Genomic DNA, 16,994 nt, shown 5'->3' on the forward strand with positions numbered 1-16,994 from the left:
TACTTGTTTCATGAATAAGTGTTTTAACATTTCATTACACTCAAGTTATACTTCACTGTACACTAACTGAAACATTTTGAATTTGTTTGCTGAAAACATGTTTTTTCCTTTTTGCAGACAATTTGGATGTGGTGCCCAGGACTATATGTACATAGAGATGGAGACCATTTTTAAACAACTTGACTGAACCATACTCTTGAACATATGGAAAGGATTATTTCATCATTTTTGAAAATGATGCTGTTGGACTGACTGTTATACAATCATAGGGAACTGTTTAAAGCACGTGAAGGATTAAACTTCCAAGTTAAGAGAGAAACTTTAATCGAAACAAGACAATGATCGTTGTCACAAAACCAAGGGAAATGTAGCAACTGTAGTTAGCAAATCCTTATTATGGAGGCTGCTAAAACCTCAGGTGAAGCGGAATGTTCCGAACAGATTATCAGTTTCAAAGATGATGAAAAACACTTGCCATCTGAGATGACCCAAAGAGGCCAATCCTCTGGCTCAGAGGACAAAATAAGACTTGTGGAGCAACCCCAGACCCCAGCTGTAAGTCCATCTCCTAGTATGGAGTCACAGGTCCTTGCTTCAGGAAATATTCTTACCTCAAAATCTCGAGAACAGTGTCACATCCAGCTCAGGAGGAAGAACGTTCCTCTACCAAACAAACGATATCTTCAGTCGGAATATGAGCTGCTGTCAGAGGGCCTTCACAAAAAGGAGCAGAAGTCTATTAAGACTGGGAAGTATGTATGCCAGTATTGTGGGAGAGCTTGTGCCAAACCCAGCGTACTAAAGAAGCACATCCGTTCTCATACTGGCGAACGACCATATCCGTGTATTCCTTGCGGTTTCTCATTTAAAACTAAGAGCAACCTGTACAAACACAGAAAATCTCACACCCATGCAGTGAAAGCAGGATTGGTTTCATTTTCAGAACAAGACAGCAAGAATATGGATGAGGAGTTGACTGTGGCAGAGGGTGAGATGCGTTTTGATGCTGAGCAGAGCAGTGACACAGATGAAGAAGTTGTGGAGGACTTGTCCTTGGATACAACAAGCCATATCAAAGACACAGAGGGTTTCGTGCAAAAAAAAGGAGGGAAACTTGCAAAAAAGGAAGCAATGTGCTCTGCTCAGACTTTAGTCAAAAAGGAAACAGGATCATCAGGAAAAGTATCTTTATGGCAGTTCAGGGAAATGACGGCACCTGCGGCTATTGCTCAGGTGGAGCAAATGGTTGAATTCTCCTCCATCAAGCAAAGACTGGCACTTCGGCTTTCGGAGAAGAAAAGTCAAGACTCTGATCAGTCTCTTTCCCTGCCCAGTTCATACAGTAAAGGCAGCACTGATTCAGGATACTTCTCACGCTCTGAGAGTGCCGAGCAACAGTTCAGCCAGTCGAGTGCAAGTGCCAAATCGTATCAAGAAATTATGTTTGGGAAATGTTATAAACCAACGACCAGGCCAAAGCAATCAATCACTGTACAAACGTGCATGACAGACATAAATGAAGCCACATCTAGCTTCATGATTACATTGAACAAAGGCATGATGCCTGGTGACACAGCCTCCTCCATTCATAGAGGCAAAAAAGACCTAGTTCGATCAATAAAAATTGATTCAGAGTCCTTCCAAGAGGAAGATTACCAAGAATGTCAAAACCCTAGCTCTGACTTTCTGGAAACGGCATCAGAGAGTAGTATATTCTTGCGCAGTAATTCTCTTCCAACCTCAACCAATTCGAATCTAAATTCACCAGAAGGGCTAAGAAGCAGTAATTCATTTGATGAGAGAATGACAGGTGCTGATGTCACATACCGGGGTGCAATGGGTATGAGGAGACTCATGCGGCAAGCCGCGTTTGAGCACTCCGCTAACGAAGGACATGCAGAATCAGACTGCTATGCTCATCTGGCTTGTAGCTTAAAATCTGACCTGAAAATTCACAGCATAGATGATTCCAAAATGGGTGCAGAAAACTGTCAAGAAACTGATCTATGCTCCATTTCTCCAAGCTATTTATCTGAAAATTCTACAAGGAAACGAAGAAAAAACAAAAATTTCATGGAGGAAGAAGACTTTCATATCCAAGTCAAGCCTTCTGGACACTCAGAGGAACCTGAAATAAAGCAAACTACTTTAGACACTGCCTATTCTGAGACTGAGAGAAGGGCTGGCAGCAATGTTATCTCTGTCATTCAGCACACAAATTCATTAAACAGGCTAAACTCTTCAGAAAAGCAGAGTGATGTTAGATCATATCCCTTAGAAAAAACTTACAAATTCATGGAAAAGGAGCATAGCATGGAGGGACACAGGACAGAAGGAGTAGACTGGCAATGGGGAGTTGCCAGCAGTTTTCTGCACCAGAAACTTCATATGCCACCATCTCAGCCTAGTATCCAAGTTCCAGAGATAAGAGTAACTGTGGAGCCTGACAGACCGGAAAAGGTTCCGGATGTAGGGGTCAAGCAGAAGGAAAAACACACTGAAGAGTTCCAGTGGCCACAGAGGAGTGAAACTCTGTCACAGTTTCCAATGGAGAAACTACCACCCAAAAAGAAACGCTTGAGATTAGCAGAGATGGAATGTTCTTCTGGAGAATCTAGTTTTGAATCTGCTTGCACAAGTCTGTCCAGAAGCCCGAGTCAAGATAGCAATTTGTCTCACAGCTCAAGTTTTTCCCAGTCCCTCGACAGAGAGGAGACCCTTAACCTTGTGTCCCATTCCAACCTTGATGAGTTTAATAAGCCTTTGGAGTTCTTATCTGTGCCAGGAAGTTCACAGAGTCATCACAGAGAGATGAGACGTTCTGCTTCAGAGCAGGCACCCTATAAATTACCCTCGGAGGTTCCAGAATTTCGAAGCAAGTCTTTTGATTATGGCAGTCTTTCTCCTTCATTGACATCTAGGCAGGAGGAAGTTAAAGAGCGTAGAAGGGCCTTTTTGGTTAGGCAGGCATCATTAAGTGGTGAACCCGAGACTCAAGGTGGCACAGTGTCAGATGAAATGAGCAAGAGAACAAACTCACCAAGCAAATCATTTACACCTGAGGGATCTATTGAGAAAATGACATACTCTTTGATTTCTGGTAGTCCTTTTCCACAACACAAACAGTATAGCCCAGTGCAATCTCAATATGTTAAACCAAATGTTTGCAATGTTCATGACATGGATAGTGTAATGCTTCTAATTAAGAAAGAACCTGAAGAATCCAATGCATCTGAATCTTATATTAATTTAAGAAAACCCCAGGAAGATTGTTCCCAGAGTTTAGGCAATGTTTTGTCAACGATAGCAGTGCTTTCACAAGCTCAGCAAGCATTAGCCAGTCAAAGCACATCCAGCTTGTTAGTTCCTGTCAGAATTCAGATGCAAGTACCATCTTATGGAAACATAACGTACACTAGCATATCTCATATTCTAGATTCTCAAACAAACAATCCTATATCATGCATAGAACACAAAACATCCTCCTGTCAAAGTCTTGCCATTGTCATGACACAAAATAATGTAGGTTGTGAACTGTCTTCAGTATCAGGGCACCCTAGGCGACTACTGCGCAGCCCACAGGCATCACCAGCAAAGCTTAATACAGGCATACCTCTATCATTAACCTCCAAAACCATCTCAACTACAGAGGCCCCCAGTGGTGGAGCAAACAAGCGCATGCTCTCACCTGCAAGTAGCATCGAACTCTTCACTGAAGCAAAACAGCAAAAGCGAGTCAAAGATGAGAACATTTATGGCCAGATTGTTGAAGAGCTTAGTGCTGTTGAGTTAGGAAATCTTGAAGGTGAAAAAGAAAGTCACAAGAAAGGTTTCCAATCAGAAAGCACCCCAGAGCCATGTGAGCCCACGGAGGTGGTAGATATGGATGATGCCAGCCAAGACATTTACAGTAATCCAAAGTTACAGTCTTCTGCCAGAATTCCTCAAGATGCTGCTATGATGGAGTTTAAACCAACATCTGAACACATGGTAGCTAGTTATCGTTCTGGTTCTGGTATAGGTGCAATGCCCTCTGCAATCACTGGTGCTTTACTGTTCTCCAAGTTTCCAGGTCTTCACACTACTACATGTGTGAGCTGGTGCTATCTCAACTCCACTAAGCCAAATAGCACCCAAACAGTTGCTCATTTCTCGGAGTATGCTTCATGGTTTGTGAGATGCCATAACCCTAACCCACCCCACCTTAGCACTGGGATGGTTCTTGCTCTTCTCCGATCCAAACAGGGGAGGCAGAATGCTATTTATTCAATCGCTACCATGCATCAGCCTGGAGTACTTGTGACCTCCACCCCCTGGAGACCGAAGCAAGAACAAGTATGTTACCTGTTGTTGGTCTTATGATTTGCAATTTGCTGTTATGCTATATTTACCTTTATGATGATACCATAGTTATTTAGCCATCTGTTACAAAGAGTGTTGTGGTATTGCAGGTAACTCCAGACTACAGAGAGGAAGATACAAAACAGGAAGTGAGGATAAGAGACATAAGCCAGAGGTGCAAATCTTTACGAGAGGACGTTGCATCTACCATACGGCAAGCAGAACCAGTTCGTGTGAAGATTTTTGAAGGAGGGTATGGATATGTACTTTGATAATGCTAATGTTGATATGTGACTGTAGAAATGCCCCCTAATGAAAGTGTTCTTTTTTTTCTTTTTTTGTTGTTCATCAGGTACAAGTCTAATGAGGAATATGTGTATGTGAGGGGCCGTGGTCGGGGAAAGTATATATGTGAAGAGTGTGGCATTCGTTGTAAGAAGCCAAGCATGCTCAAGAAACACATACGAACGCACACGGATGTGCGACCCTACATGTGCAAGTGCTGCAACTTTGCTTTTAAAACTAAAGGTTGGTTTTACCATGATCACATTTAAGCATAACTGCAAAATGATATAGGGATAGAAAGTAACCCCTGTCTTTTTTTTAGGGAATCTCACCAAGCATATGAAGTCAAAAGCTCACATGAAAAAATGCCTTGAACTTGGAGTTTCACCCACAGCCATGGACAATACAGAGGATGCTGGTAGGAACTTTACATCTTCTGCAACGCTGGCAGTAGTATCGCTAAGTAGCAGAGCTTTTAGTTTAACTACATTTGTTAGAAGCAAAGTGTTAGCATTGCTATAAATGTGAAAAATCTTTGTAGGAAATCATTTTATTGATTAAGTAGTTGATTCTCTTTGACAATACTATAGCTTTACTGTAGAAAACTCCTTTTTTCATGCAGTTGTAAAAGATAGCTCTCAGTCTAGCTTAGTTAATTTTTCTGTAGAATAGTTGCTAGCCTACAGTAGCAAATCTTATAGCAAATAATTAATTCTAACATGACATCCAAACTAGTTATGAACACCCCTAAATATCAGAAAAATGTGCTAATTTCCATTTTCTGATCTTGCTGCTTGTGTAGATGACACCCAGAAGTCCTCTGGCATCATGCCATTGGAAACAACCATTAAACATCAGTTCTCAGATGTGGAAGACTCTGATGGGGTCGATGATGATGAACCAGACGATGATGAAGATGATGAATGTGATGGTGATTCTACACCAAAAACGCTGTCCAGAAGCACAAGTCCTCAGTCCTATGCAGTCAACAAACCATGTCTGTCTGCCTGTCTCCCTAAACACTTTTACCCAAACCGCAATCTACCGAAGGAACAGCTTGAAATTTCCTCTCAGAGTCTTGAGGATGACCTGACCTTTGAGCAGTCAAGCAGCTCCTTTGAGTCTTGTCCACCTCAGCTGCTGTCGCCTTGTTGGGATTCACCTCGCCAGCGGTACATATCCCCAAGAGGAAATCTCTCGCCACATCGTCACCCGTTGTCATGCCGTGAATTGTCTCCTTTAAGAGCCATTTCTCCAAGGAGAGATCTGAGCATAAGAGGGGATTTTTCACCCGTCCGGCAGCTGTCACCTGTAAGACCTACAGGTTCAGACCCATCGGGGCAGCGAGCACAGTCTCCGCTGGGTCGACAAAAAGGGGTGCTCAGGGCCGTGTCTCCACGGAGGGGGTCTTATCAGCACAGGACCCTCATGGATCTGGGAAGGAGTGTGAGATTTCAAGCTTCTCCCCTTAGACCAATCATCGGAGTTCACTCAGACACGGGAATGGTATGCTTTTACATTCACATTTATGCGTTTGGCAGAAAGTCACTTGCACTTGTGATCCAAAGTCACTTGCATTGCATTCAAAGTACAAATTTTTAACATTTATTGCTTTCCCTGGGTATTGAACTCATGATCTTGGCATTGCTAATGCCATGCTCTACTGATTGAATGATTGCATTTCATGCATTTTGGAGACAAATATATACCTCATAATTTGTAATCCTTTAACTGTTATGTAATTATATTTATTAGCTCGAAAGGGGAAATATTAATAATTAGTCATAACTCGTTATGATTAATTATAAATATTTGAAACAGTTAATCAAATGAACTTAAAGGGATAGTTCACCCAAAAATGAAAATTTGATGTTTATCTGCTTACCCCCAGTGCATCCAGGATGTAGGTGACATTTTTTCTTCAGTCGATCACAAATGATGATTTTTAACTGCAACCGCTGCCCTCTGTCATTCAAATAATTGCAGTAGATGCGAACTTCATCTATAAGAGTGAATAAACCTTGCTTAGACAAATCCAAATGAAACCCTGCGGCTCGTGACGACACATTAATGTCCTAAGACACGAAACGATCGGTTTGTTTGAGAAGCCGAATAGTATTTATATAATTTTTACCTCTAATACACCACTATGTCCAACTTCGTTCAGCTTCCGGTGAGTGAGGTCAGATCGTGCTCTGACAACGGAAGTGATGTCTCGCGCTCATTGAAGTATATGGGCGAGACATCACTTCCGTCATCACAACACGTTTTTTGACCTCACTAACAGGAAGCTGAACGAAGTTGGACATAGTGGTGTATTAGAGGTAAAAAATGATATAAATACTTTTCGGTTTCTCTCACAAACCGATCGTTTCGTGTCTTAGGACATTAATGTGTCGTCACGAGCCGCAGGGTTTCATTTGGATTTGTCTAAGCAAGGTTTATGCACTCTTATAGATGAAGTTCCCATCTACTGCAATTATTTGAATGACAGAGGGCAGCGGTTGCAGTTAAAAATCATCATTTGTGATCGACTGAAGAAAAAATGTCACCTACATCTTGGATGCACTGGGGGTAAGCAGATAAACATCAAATTTTCATTTTTGGGTGAACTATCCCTTTAACATAGCTGAATTAATATTACAATCAATTAATCTATTCGGCCAGCGAACACTCAGTATTGATCGTCTATCAACTCTTATAGAAAGGATATTTTCCATGGCCACAGAAAAACTTTCTTAGCATGTAGCTGTGATCGAATCGTTATCAGGAACATTGGTTTTATAAGCAAACTCGAAGAACTCGAAGAACTAACTAAGATCCGCTCAGAGCTATTTAACTTCTCCAGACAGTCGACACCTTCAAATCTTGGCTTGACCAATAAGAAAGGTGCAGTTCTCTGGCGGGGGATTTCCTTTGTTTGAAAGTGAATTAACTTGCATGGGGGAGATCACTTGAAAGTTTGTGTCCATTTATACTCTGATAAATATAACAAACATGCAATGCATTCTATGGTATGGTGATGTCCACCAAATTGAGAGTCATTAAACAAGGAGTAATTTGATATTAAACATCACCTAGCTAAAATACATTATCTCATAGTTCCAACTTTCAGGCATGCATAACACTATACAACATAAGAAATAACAATATACAAACAGCAATAATACACAAGATGTACTGGGCAAATGCATGTTCCTTCATTTAGACGAGGTTGGCAATGAATTAATGGCAAAGAATCCAGTTTTATAGACAATGTATGATTTTAGTGGCCTGTCTCCTAAGTGTCTTTGAAATGTGTGTAAAGAGCAAATGGTGCAGATGGGGTGATAGCGCTCAGTGGGGGAGCCAGACCTTACGGGGCCTGCATGGGTGATTGCCTTTTACAATTGTGTTTAATCGCTCCAGACGCTACAGTTATTCTACAGTTCCCTTTCGATACTTCACTCGTACTGCGTATGGGGAAAGGTCTCCCTTTTTCCCCGCTGCTGAAGCCTTTTTCAATAACGCAGTGTAACTGCACCGTCATTGGTTCACTCATAGACAAGTTGTTGAACCAATGGCGGCGCGGCATAGCTGCGCGGCCTATGGCGACAAAGCGCGCGAATATTCCCGCCGAAATGGGCGGGGTATAGGGCTATATAAGCAGGCGTTTCGCCATAGGATTTCAGTGTTTTCTCCTTCAGCGACGACATCTACTTCTCTTCGCTGATCTCCGCCTGAAGCCGAAGAAGCTCGCCGCCTTCTGCTCTCGCCGCCGTCTGAAGAGGCTCCCGCAGCGGACTCGCCTGGACTCGCCGGTGGAAGAAAGCGCCGGCGCCCTCGCGGACTGCAGCTTCTAGCGCCGTCGCCGAGCCGCCGCCTCCCGCTTCCCGCTTCCGGCCGCTTCCTGTGCGTCCCCTGCCGCCATCCGGCGCGCCGCCTGAGAGCTTCATCCGCGGCTTAAACGCCGCTCTAAAAGAGCGATTTCCAGCGGTTTTCACCGCTTTAAGAGCTTCCGCGGCCCTCGCCGCTCTAAAAGAGCCACCCAATTGCCGTTTTCACGGCAGCGGCGTCTCACGATGCCCCGCCACTCATGTGGTACTTGCAGGGCCCCCTGCACGACGACGATGGACACAGCGAGTGTGTCGCTTGCCTGGGCAAGCCCCACGCAGACGGCGCGCTCGCTGGAGACTCATGCCCGCACTGCGAGTGCATGAGTCTCGCTTCCCTGCGCTCGCGGGTCGCCTTCTTCACTGAGGGCGATCTCGCCGCTCGCGCCCTCCCGTCTCCTTCCTCCCGCGGTCCGGCGAGGAAAAGACAGCGGGGTAGAGCGACTCAGCGCCAGGAGTTGAGCGAGCTCACGCCGGCCCAGCCCCCGCGTGCCTCGCCTCTCCTCTCCTCCCAGGGAACTCTCTCCAGTTCTGTTCTCTCGCCCTGAGCAGCGTCCCTCCGCAGAAGCGAGTGACCTCGTCTCATTCGGGGGAACAGACGACGAACAAGACGACTCCATGTCTCTTGCGGCTTCCGAAGCGGAAGGATGGGCTGGCGAGCCGGAAGACCCCGCTCCACCGCCTCCCTTGGAACCCATCGAGCATGGCCAGGGCATGGATGCCGAGCTCTTCCGCATCCTGTCTAGAGCCGTTGAAGAGCTGGACCTCGAGTGGGCCCCTCCAGAGGAGCCGTCTCGCAGCCGCCTGGACGAATGGTTTCTGCCAGGCCGCCGCCAAGCACCTCGCCAGCGTTCAGCGCCCTTCTTTCCTGAGGTCCACGAAGAGCTGACGAAGTCGTGGCGCGCTCCTTACTCTGCTCCGCCTCCACACTACGCACCGCTCCGCCCTCACCGCCGTCGACGGCGCCGAGGAGAAGGGATACGAGCGCTTGCCACCCCTAGATGAAGCGGTGGCTGCTCACCTCTGTCCTCCCGCGGCTGTGGGTTGGAAGACGAAGAGGGCCCTTCCTTCCAAGCCCTGTCGGACCACCTCTACTCTGGCTGGACGGGCTTACACCTCGGCGGGCCAAGCTGCCTCTGCGCTCCACACCATGGCCATATTTCAAGCATTCCAGGCCAAACTCCTCCGCTCTCTGGATGAGTCTGGAATCGACGCGCCAGCCTTCAAAGATCTCCGCAGCGCCACGGATCTTGCCCTGCGAGCTACGAAGGCTACGGCCCAGGCCATCGGTCGTTCCATGGCCAGCCTGGTCGTGTTGGAGCGCCACCTGTGGCTCAACCTAACGGAGATCAAAGACCTAGACAAGACGGCCTTCTTAGACGCCCCGGTCTCGCCTTCTGGTCTCTTCGGGCCTGCAGTGGATGGCTTCACTGAGCGCTTTACTGCCGCGCAGAAATCGTCTCAGGCTATGAGGCATTTCTTGCCCTAAGCGCTCCAGCTCCGCTTCTGCGTCTAGCCGCCCCAGGACTGCGCCGGCTCAGCAGAACAAACCAGCCCCACCTGCAACACAGGCAGCGCCGCCCCAGGAGCATCGCCAGCGCTCGCGCCCTGCGAAGCGCCCTCCCTTCCCGAGGCGCCAGGGACCCCGGCCCAGGATTGTGCTGGACCCGGTGCCTCCGAAGTCGTCCTGATTCGTCGGACAGGAAGAGGATGGGGGACCGTCCCGTTACGACCGGACCACCCCAAAAGCTCCCACGGGTAATTTCCCCTCCGCCTCGTTTATTTCCGGGCGTGGGAAACATACTCCAAGTGACAGCTGGGCCCACACCTGTTGCGCCCACTCCAAACGCCGTTTTCACGGCGGACAAATTTTTACCTCATCACAAAAAGAGCAAATTTCCTCTTCCACCCCTCGCGGTGTACGACCCTCTCAACGGCGGTCTGTCACCCAACATTATTCAACCCCTAGCCACTCGGGCCGAGGCCGGGCAGGCCATCCCCGATGTGTCAGAATGGGTCATGGGGATCGTAAACCAGGGCTACTCGCTCCAGTTTGCACGACGGCCCCCCCGCTTCGCCGGGGTGCTTCAAACATCGGTCAATCCGGACGACGCTCATGTCCTCCGGGCCGAAGTCATGTCGTTGCTGGAAAAAGGAGCTGTGGAAATGGTTCCTCCGTCAGAGAGCGAGACAGGCTTTTACAGCCGCTACTTTCTGGTCCCCAAAAAGGATGGCGGTCTCAGACCCATCCTAGACCTCAGGCTTTTGAATCACTCCCTCATGAGACGGAAGTTCAAAATGCTGACGCTGAAGCAGATCCTCGCGCACATTTGCCCCGAGGACTGGTTCTGCTCGCTGGACCTGAAGGATGCGTATTTTCACATCCAGATAGCCCCCCGTCACAGACGATTCTTGAGATTCGCATACGAAGGGGTGGCATACCAATATACGGTCCTGCCCTTCGGGCTGTCTCTGGCTCCCCGCACTTTCACCAAGTGCATGGACGCGGCGCTTTCCCCTCTGAGACAGATGGGAATCCGGGTTCTGAATTACCTCGACGACTGGCTCATCTTAGCCCGTTCGCGGGAGACGAGCTGGAACGCCACAGATCCGTGCTCCTCAGCCATCTACAATGCCTGGGTCTCAGGGTCAACTTAGCCAAGAGCTCGCTATGCCCCACTCAACGAATTTCGTTTCTGGGAGCAGTTTTCGACTCGGTCCGTATGACGGCAGTAGTCTCGCCAGAGCGCGCCCTGGCAATTCAGCAGCTCACGGCATCTGTCACGAACAAAGCCTATCTCCCTCTGAAGTTTTTCCAGAGGCTGCTAGGGCTGATGGCTTCCGCCTCCCCGGTGCTGCAGCTAGGCCTTCTTCGGATGCGGCCTCTTCAGTACTGGTTGAAGTTCCGGGTTCCTCCAGCGCATGGCGGCACGGCCGCCTATGTCTCAAGGTCAATCGGGCCTGTCTTCTAGCCCTGAAACCTTGGATGGATCCAGTATGGTTCCAACGCGGAGTCCCCTTACAGGCGGTCTCACGGAGGACGGTGCTCTCAACAGACGCCTCCAACTTGGGCTGGGGCGCTGTGTGCGAGGGCAGACCGGCCTTCGGCTCGTGGAGCCACGAGGAAAGCCATCTACACATCAACTGTCTAGAGATGCTAGCAGTGATGAAAGCCCTTCAGTTCTTTCAGGCTTACTTGACGGGACGTCATGTTCTAGTTCGGTCAGACAGTATGACGGTGGTGTCATACCTGAACCACCAAGGCGGTCTTTCGTCCAGCCGCTTATGCGCTCTGGCGAAACGACTGCTGGAATGGGCTCTTCCGAGGCTTCAGTCGCTCAGAGCGACTCATGTTCCTGGCAGGAACAATCTGGGTGCGGACATGTTGTCACGGAGCAACATCCCCCTCCGACGAGTGGATGCTCCACCCCCAAGTGGTCCTCACGATCTGGGAGTTCTTCGGGAAGGCAGAGGTAGACCTCTTCGCCTCAGAAGACAACTCTCATTGCCCAACATTTTTCTCGAAGGAAGTAGATGCTCTGGCCCACACATGGCCCAGCACGCTCCTTTATGCTTTCCCTCCGATCGCACTGATCCCCCAGGTCATCAGGCGTATCAGAGAAGACCAGCACAGAGTCCTTCTGGTGGCCCCGCTCTGGAGGAACCAGGTTTGGTCCTCAGAGCTATTCAGGCTCTCTCTAAGAGCCCCGTGGCCGATTCCCCTGAGACGGGACCTCCTCTCTCAGGCAAACAGAACAATCTGGCACCCACAGCCGCAGCTCTGGGCTCTGCACCTCTGGTCCCTCGATGGGAGCCGACTAGCCTCCCCGAGGACGTCCTAAATACCATTTCTCAGGCTAGAGCCCCATCTACGAGGCGCCTCTACGACCAGAAGTGGTCAGTCTTTGTTGATTGGTGTTCAACACGCAACATAGACCCTGTGGAGAGTGACGTATCTTCCATACTGTCTTTCCTCCAAGAACGCTTGGAAATGGGGCGCTCCCCTTCCACGCTTAAGGTTTACGTAGCAGCCATTGCAGCGTTCCACGCTCCTATTGCTGGCCAATCGGTGGGACGAAACGGGCTGCGTGATCCGTTTTGAGAGGTGCTAGGCGTTTGAATCCTCCTCGCCCTCTCACTATTCCCTCCTGGGACCTCTCGTTGGTCCTCAGGGCCTTGAAAGGAGCCCCATTTGAACCAATGGGTTCAGCCGACCTCAGGCCCCTAACACTAAAAACCGCTCTGCTACTAGCACTAGCATCGGTAAAGCGTGTTGGCGATTTGCAGGCCCTCTCTGTGAACCCTGCATGCCTCGAATTCGGGCCTGGTGACTCTAAGGTCGTTCTGAAACCTAGGCATGGCTACGTCCCTAAAGTGCTCTCAACTCCGTTTAGAGCTCAGGTCATCTCGCTCTCTGCTCTTCCTCCCTCGGCGGACGAACCAGAGCTGCAGCTACTCTGCCCAGTCAGGGCATTGAGGACCTACATAGACCGATCACAGTCTTTCAGACTGTCGGATCAGCTCTTTGTTTGTTTTGGCGGCCGCACCAAAGGGTCTCCGGTCTCGAAACAACGCATTTCCCGTTGGATAGTGGATGCTATTAACCTGTGCTACTCCTCACTGGGCACTAATTGCCCCATAGGAGTCAGGGCCCACTCCACTAGAGGAATGGCTTCCTCGTGGGCTTGGTCCAACGGAGTTTCCATCCAAGACATCTGTGAGGCGGCCGGCTGGTCTTCGCCGTCCACCTTTGTCAGGTTCTATCACCTCGATGTCCCGACCTTACAAGCTCGGGTCCTGTCGGTGTGATTAGCGGCTTCCAACAGGTCCCGCTTCACGCCACCATAGGAAGTATCTTCCTTCAGTGTAACCATGGGTTCGGTTAGGCTTTGCCTCCGCTTGTCCTTTTTGCCCCCCTCTGGGTGGCCAAATGCAAGCTATATCGTTCCCAGCCGTGGCACGGCGTGGTTGAATTCGTTCCCCATACGCAGTACGAGTGAAGTATCGAAAGGGAACGTGCTCGGTTACTAACGTAACCTCGGTTCCCTGAGATACGGAACGAGTACTGCGTCACTTGCCGTGCCACGAGGCTGCGGCTCAGGGTCGTCGCTTCAGTCGATTGACACTGAAATCCTATGGCGAAACGCCTGCTTATATAGCCCTATACCCCGCCCATTTCGGCGGGAATATTCGCGCGCTTTGTCGCCATAGGCCGCGCAGCTATGCCGCGCCGCCATTGGTTCAACAACTTGTCTATGAGTGAACCAATGACGGTGCAGTTACACTGCGTTATTGAAAAAGGCTTCAGCAGCGGGGAAAAAGGGAGACCTTTCCCCATACGCAGTACTCGTTCCGTATCTCAGGGAACCGAGGTTACGTTAGTAACCGAGTACGATATTCTATCAGAAATATTAGTGAGGTCTAAAACCATAGAGTCTGTTTTTGTAAAAACAAAAGCATTTGTGCATATGTCTACAGTCACCTTTCACCTTAAATTCTGTCATTGTTTACTGACCCTCACGTACTTAGTAATTCTTATGCTGTTATGTTTTTCTCTGAAACATATATGGGAAACCAATAACTTTTTTAGTCCTTTTGACAGCCATTGTTACTATTAACTTTTTCAAAAATTAAAGCTTCACGAAGATTTTACAAAATAATGCTAGAATTTTTGGGTGCAAAAGTGCAGTGCAACTAAATGACATAACAGTATGAAATATTTTAAAACAAAAATTCACACCAAAACTACACAAAGTCTGATGCCTGTTTTTAGTTCTCTGAAAACAGCTTGCATACCTAAATGAACAATATTCTTTTTTTCCAGGATCAAGGGGATACTCCTCAGAATCTGTATGTTCCTGTTGGCCTATGCAGCAGTAAGAATCTGTCCACAAACCTGCAGCCAGACATATTCAGCCATTTGCCTTTGCACTCTCAAGGACAGGTGCCAACACCTGTTCCGATGATCCCTATTGGGGGGTTAAGAATGCCCTCCACGTCGATATCTGGTGCTGCTGGGGAGAGAAATTCACTCCCATCAATTCCACAGGGGAATATATTAGAAACGGCTAACTCTGGCCGGACCTCAGCCCCTGTCCTAGATCCTGGAGTAGCCTACAGTGGAGAAATAGCAACCACTTCCACTGGCCTTCAAAGCAAAGATGATAAAAAGGAGGAGAGCGTCTACATCTGTGCAAAAGCTATTGCGTCTCTCAGAATCACATCTGAAGATGCCGCCGATAAACCACCTAAAAGCTGACTTTGCAAGCATTGTATAATCGCATTCAAAAGTAAAACGAAATCCAAGCTCAGACCAGAAACATACTTTATGCAAGTATTCAGTGAATGGTTGTGTTGGACATACTTTATGTGCGTTCTTGTGTTGCACTGGCGGTAACAAACTTCTATACTCAAGAGGGCGATAGAGTTACCTTTAAGTGTCTGTGCCATTAAACTGGATGTGTTATTATTCAGGTAGCTGCTGTAAACAAGCCAAGTTTAACAAATTTTAACTAACTTGCTCAGTAAAATTCTCAGTAGTTGACCTGAAAGAGAACAATGACCCAGAGCACCCCCTTGCAGCATTATAAATTGTGACACATTTCGGAAGGTAAATATGCACAAAATCAAACTTGCTTAGAGTGTGTTTTTGGCCTTATGTCTGACCAAGATTCTTTGGAGTTTTGGTAACGTAGGCAGAAACAAATAATACGTAGAATATGCAGAACATGTCGCATTTTTTTGTTCATTTCAATGCACATGCCATATTCTCTATACCTGCCATACCACTTTTAACTATGTGTATAAGCTTCGTATTTACAACAATACGTGCAAAAATATTAGATCAATATTTAAATTGCAGATATGCGTTTCACAGGACAATTCGAACAATTCCTACAGGAAGTGCATCAAGTCCCAAGTATAATACAAAGCACTGATCGCAATTCTTACTGACATCATCTTCATTGACTTCTGCTTGTGCCTTTTAAGAAGATGTTTGCATATCCCTCAAAGAGAGAAAGTCATTCGATGTACCCTGTTTATGCACTTAACAATAGCGGTGGTCATTAAGGTTAACTAATATGAGGTATTGTGGTTGCTTTTTGAGATTGCACTTATTACGTACGTTAAAGTTTGCATATTGCATTAAGCTGTGCTATGACATTGCCTTGTATGCTGTTGTATATTTTTGCTGGCACCTTTATAACTTTACTGCATTATGTGTGTTCAACATTATGAACCTAAAAGTGTTGATTATAAATTCTTTAAACAGCCCTTTTGTTTAAACCTTCTCCACCGTATAGTATTTTTCTAAATGTATCATACCTCGTTTCCTTTTAACTTTAGATTTTTCTGCACTTAAGCAAAGAAATGTCATTACAAGGCATTTTTAATATAGACCTGCATATGACATCATATTATATAAAAAGTGGTAAGTATTGTGCATTAAGATGACTATTTGAAGCACTTTCTAGCGAGCTGATAGACTGAATGCCGTGTCACAATATTGGAGCTCTTTTGAATCATTTTAGATGATTTGTTTTTTCATTGAATTAATCATATGACACAACATTCCAGTCACTGTTAAGTCAATTATATGTTCACATCCATGCACACATACTTGCATGTTCATACACACACATACATATTTACACAAACACACACACACACACACACACACAGACATAATCACTATCATGTACTGTAATTACTTTTGAAGAGTGTCTTGTGTAGAAGTAAACAAAAATGAAATGGTATATTCGAAGGGATAGTTGCTTTTTCAGGGTTTTCTTGTCATCAGATAAAGGGGGTTTTGTCTGGTGAACTTGTCTGACTGTTTGAATGTATGAATTTTTAGCCTAAGTCATTTTAAATGTCTTTAAAGAAGTGCTATCTCATATTAAACATATTGCTATCATATGAAGTAGAAGTCAGTTTATGGTATTTATATTAATAGTTTGAGTATTTAAAAATGCTGAGATGGTAAAGTTAAACTGAGTTTATACTGAAGGAATTTTCATGTCATGTTTACAGTATTACATATTAAAGATTTTGAGGTATCTAGTTTGAATTTATGGCATTTTAGAAGTTACAACTGTTATTTATCTTACGGACTGGTACGTGGTCATCGTTTATAGAAGTTCATGAATATTTCTTTTGTTTTGCCCATAAAGGCAGCTGATTTCTTCTTATTTAATTGTTTGTTTTTGTTTTACTCTGATTACAAGATGTCCTTAAAAAAAAAAAAAAAAAAAAAAAAAAAAAAACCTGAAATTAAAGTTCTATCATAAAAACTTGTTGACAATGTTCTTACCTCAAAATGCAATATTCATATTAATTATAATAAACAAATCAGATGAATAAGGAAATGTAATTTCATTTAATTTTTTTAAAATTCAGTTTCAGATTAATTTTGTGCTTCTTTACCATATACAGTACTTTAGCACACCACCACATGCTTCTTTTTGCATTATTTTGTTTGGTAACACTTTAAAA

The 16,994-nt window shown here is 46.2% G+C and overlaps 1 protein-coding gene across 4 annotated transcripts in view; it reads left to right on the top strand.

The window, feature by feature from the left end:
• hivep2b (HIVEP zinc finger 2b) overlaps positions 1-16,703 on the top strand; it is a 28,605-nt gene extending 11,902 nt beyond the window's left edge. For all 4 annotated transcript variants that reach the window (XM_067367882.1, XM_067367885.1, XM_067367883.1 and 1 more), the window contains 6 exons: positions 118-4,335; positions 4,452-4,594; positions 4,694-4,869; positions 4,949-5,044; positions 5,429-6,132; positions 14,323-16,703. In XM_067367882.1, the coding sequence (XP_067223983.1) occupies positions 397-4,335; positions 4,452-4,594; positions 4,694-4,869; positions 4,949-5,044; positions 5,429-6,132; positions 14,323-14,757 (5,493 nt within the window). In that variant the 5' untranslated portion in view covers positions 118-396 and the 3' untranslated portion in view covers positions 14,758-16,703. The remainder of the gene's footprint in view (positions 1-117; positions 4,336-4,451; positions 4,595-4,693; positions 4,870-4,948; positions 5,045-5,428; positions 6,133-14,322) is intronic.
• Positions 16,704-16,994: the final 291 nt, after the last annotated feature.

The sequence above is a fragment of the Chanodichthys erythropterus genome, chromosome 18 (assembly GCF_024489055.1).
Source record: "Chanodichthys erythropterus isolate Z2021 chromosome 18, ASM2448905v1, whole genome shotgun sequence".
Lineage (NCBI taxonomy): Eukaryota > Metazoa > Chordata > Actinopteri > Cypriniformes > Xenocyprididae > Chanodichthys > Chanodichthys erythropterus.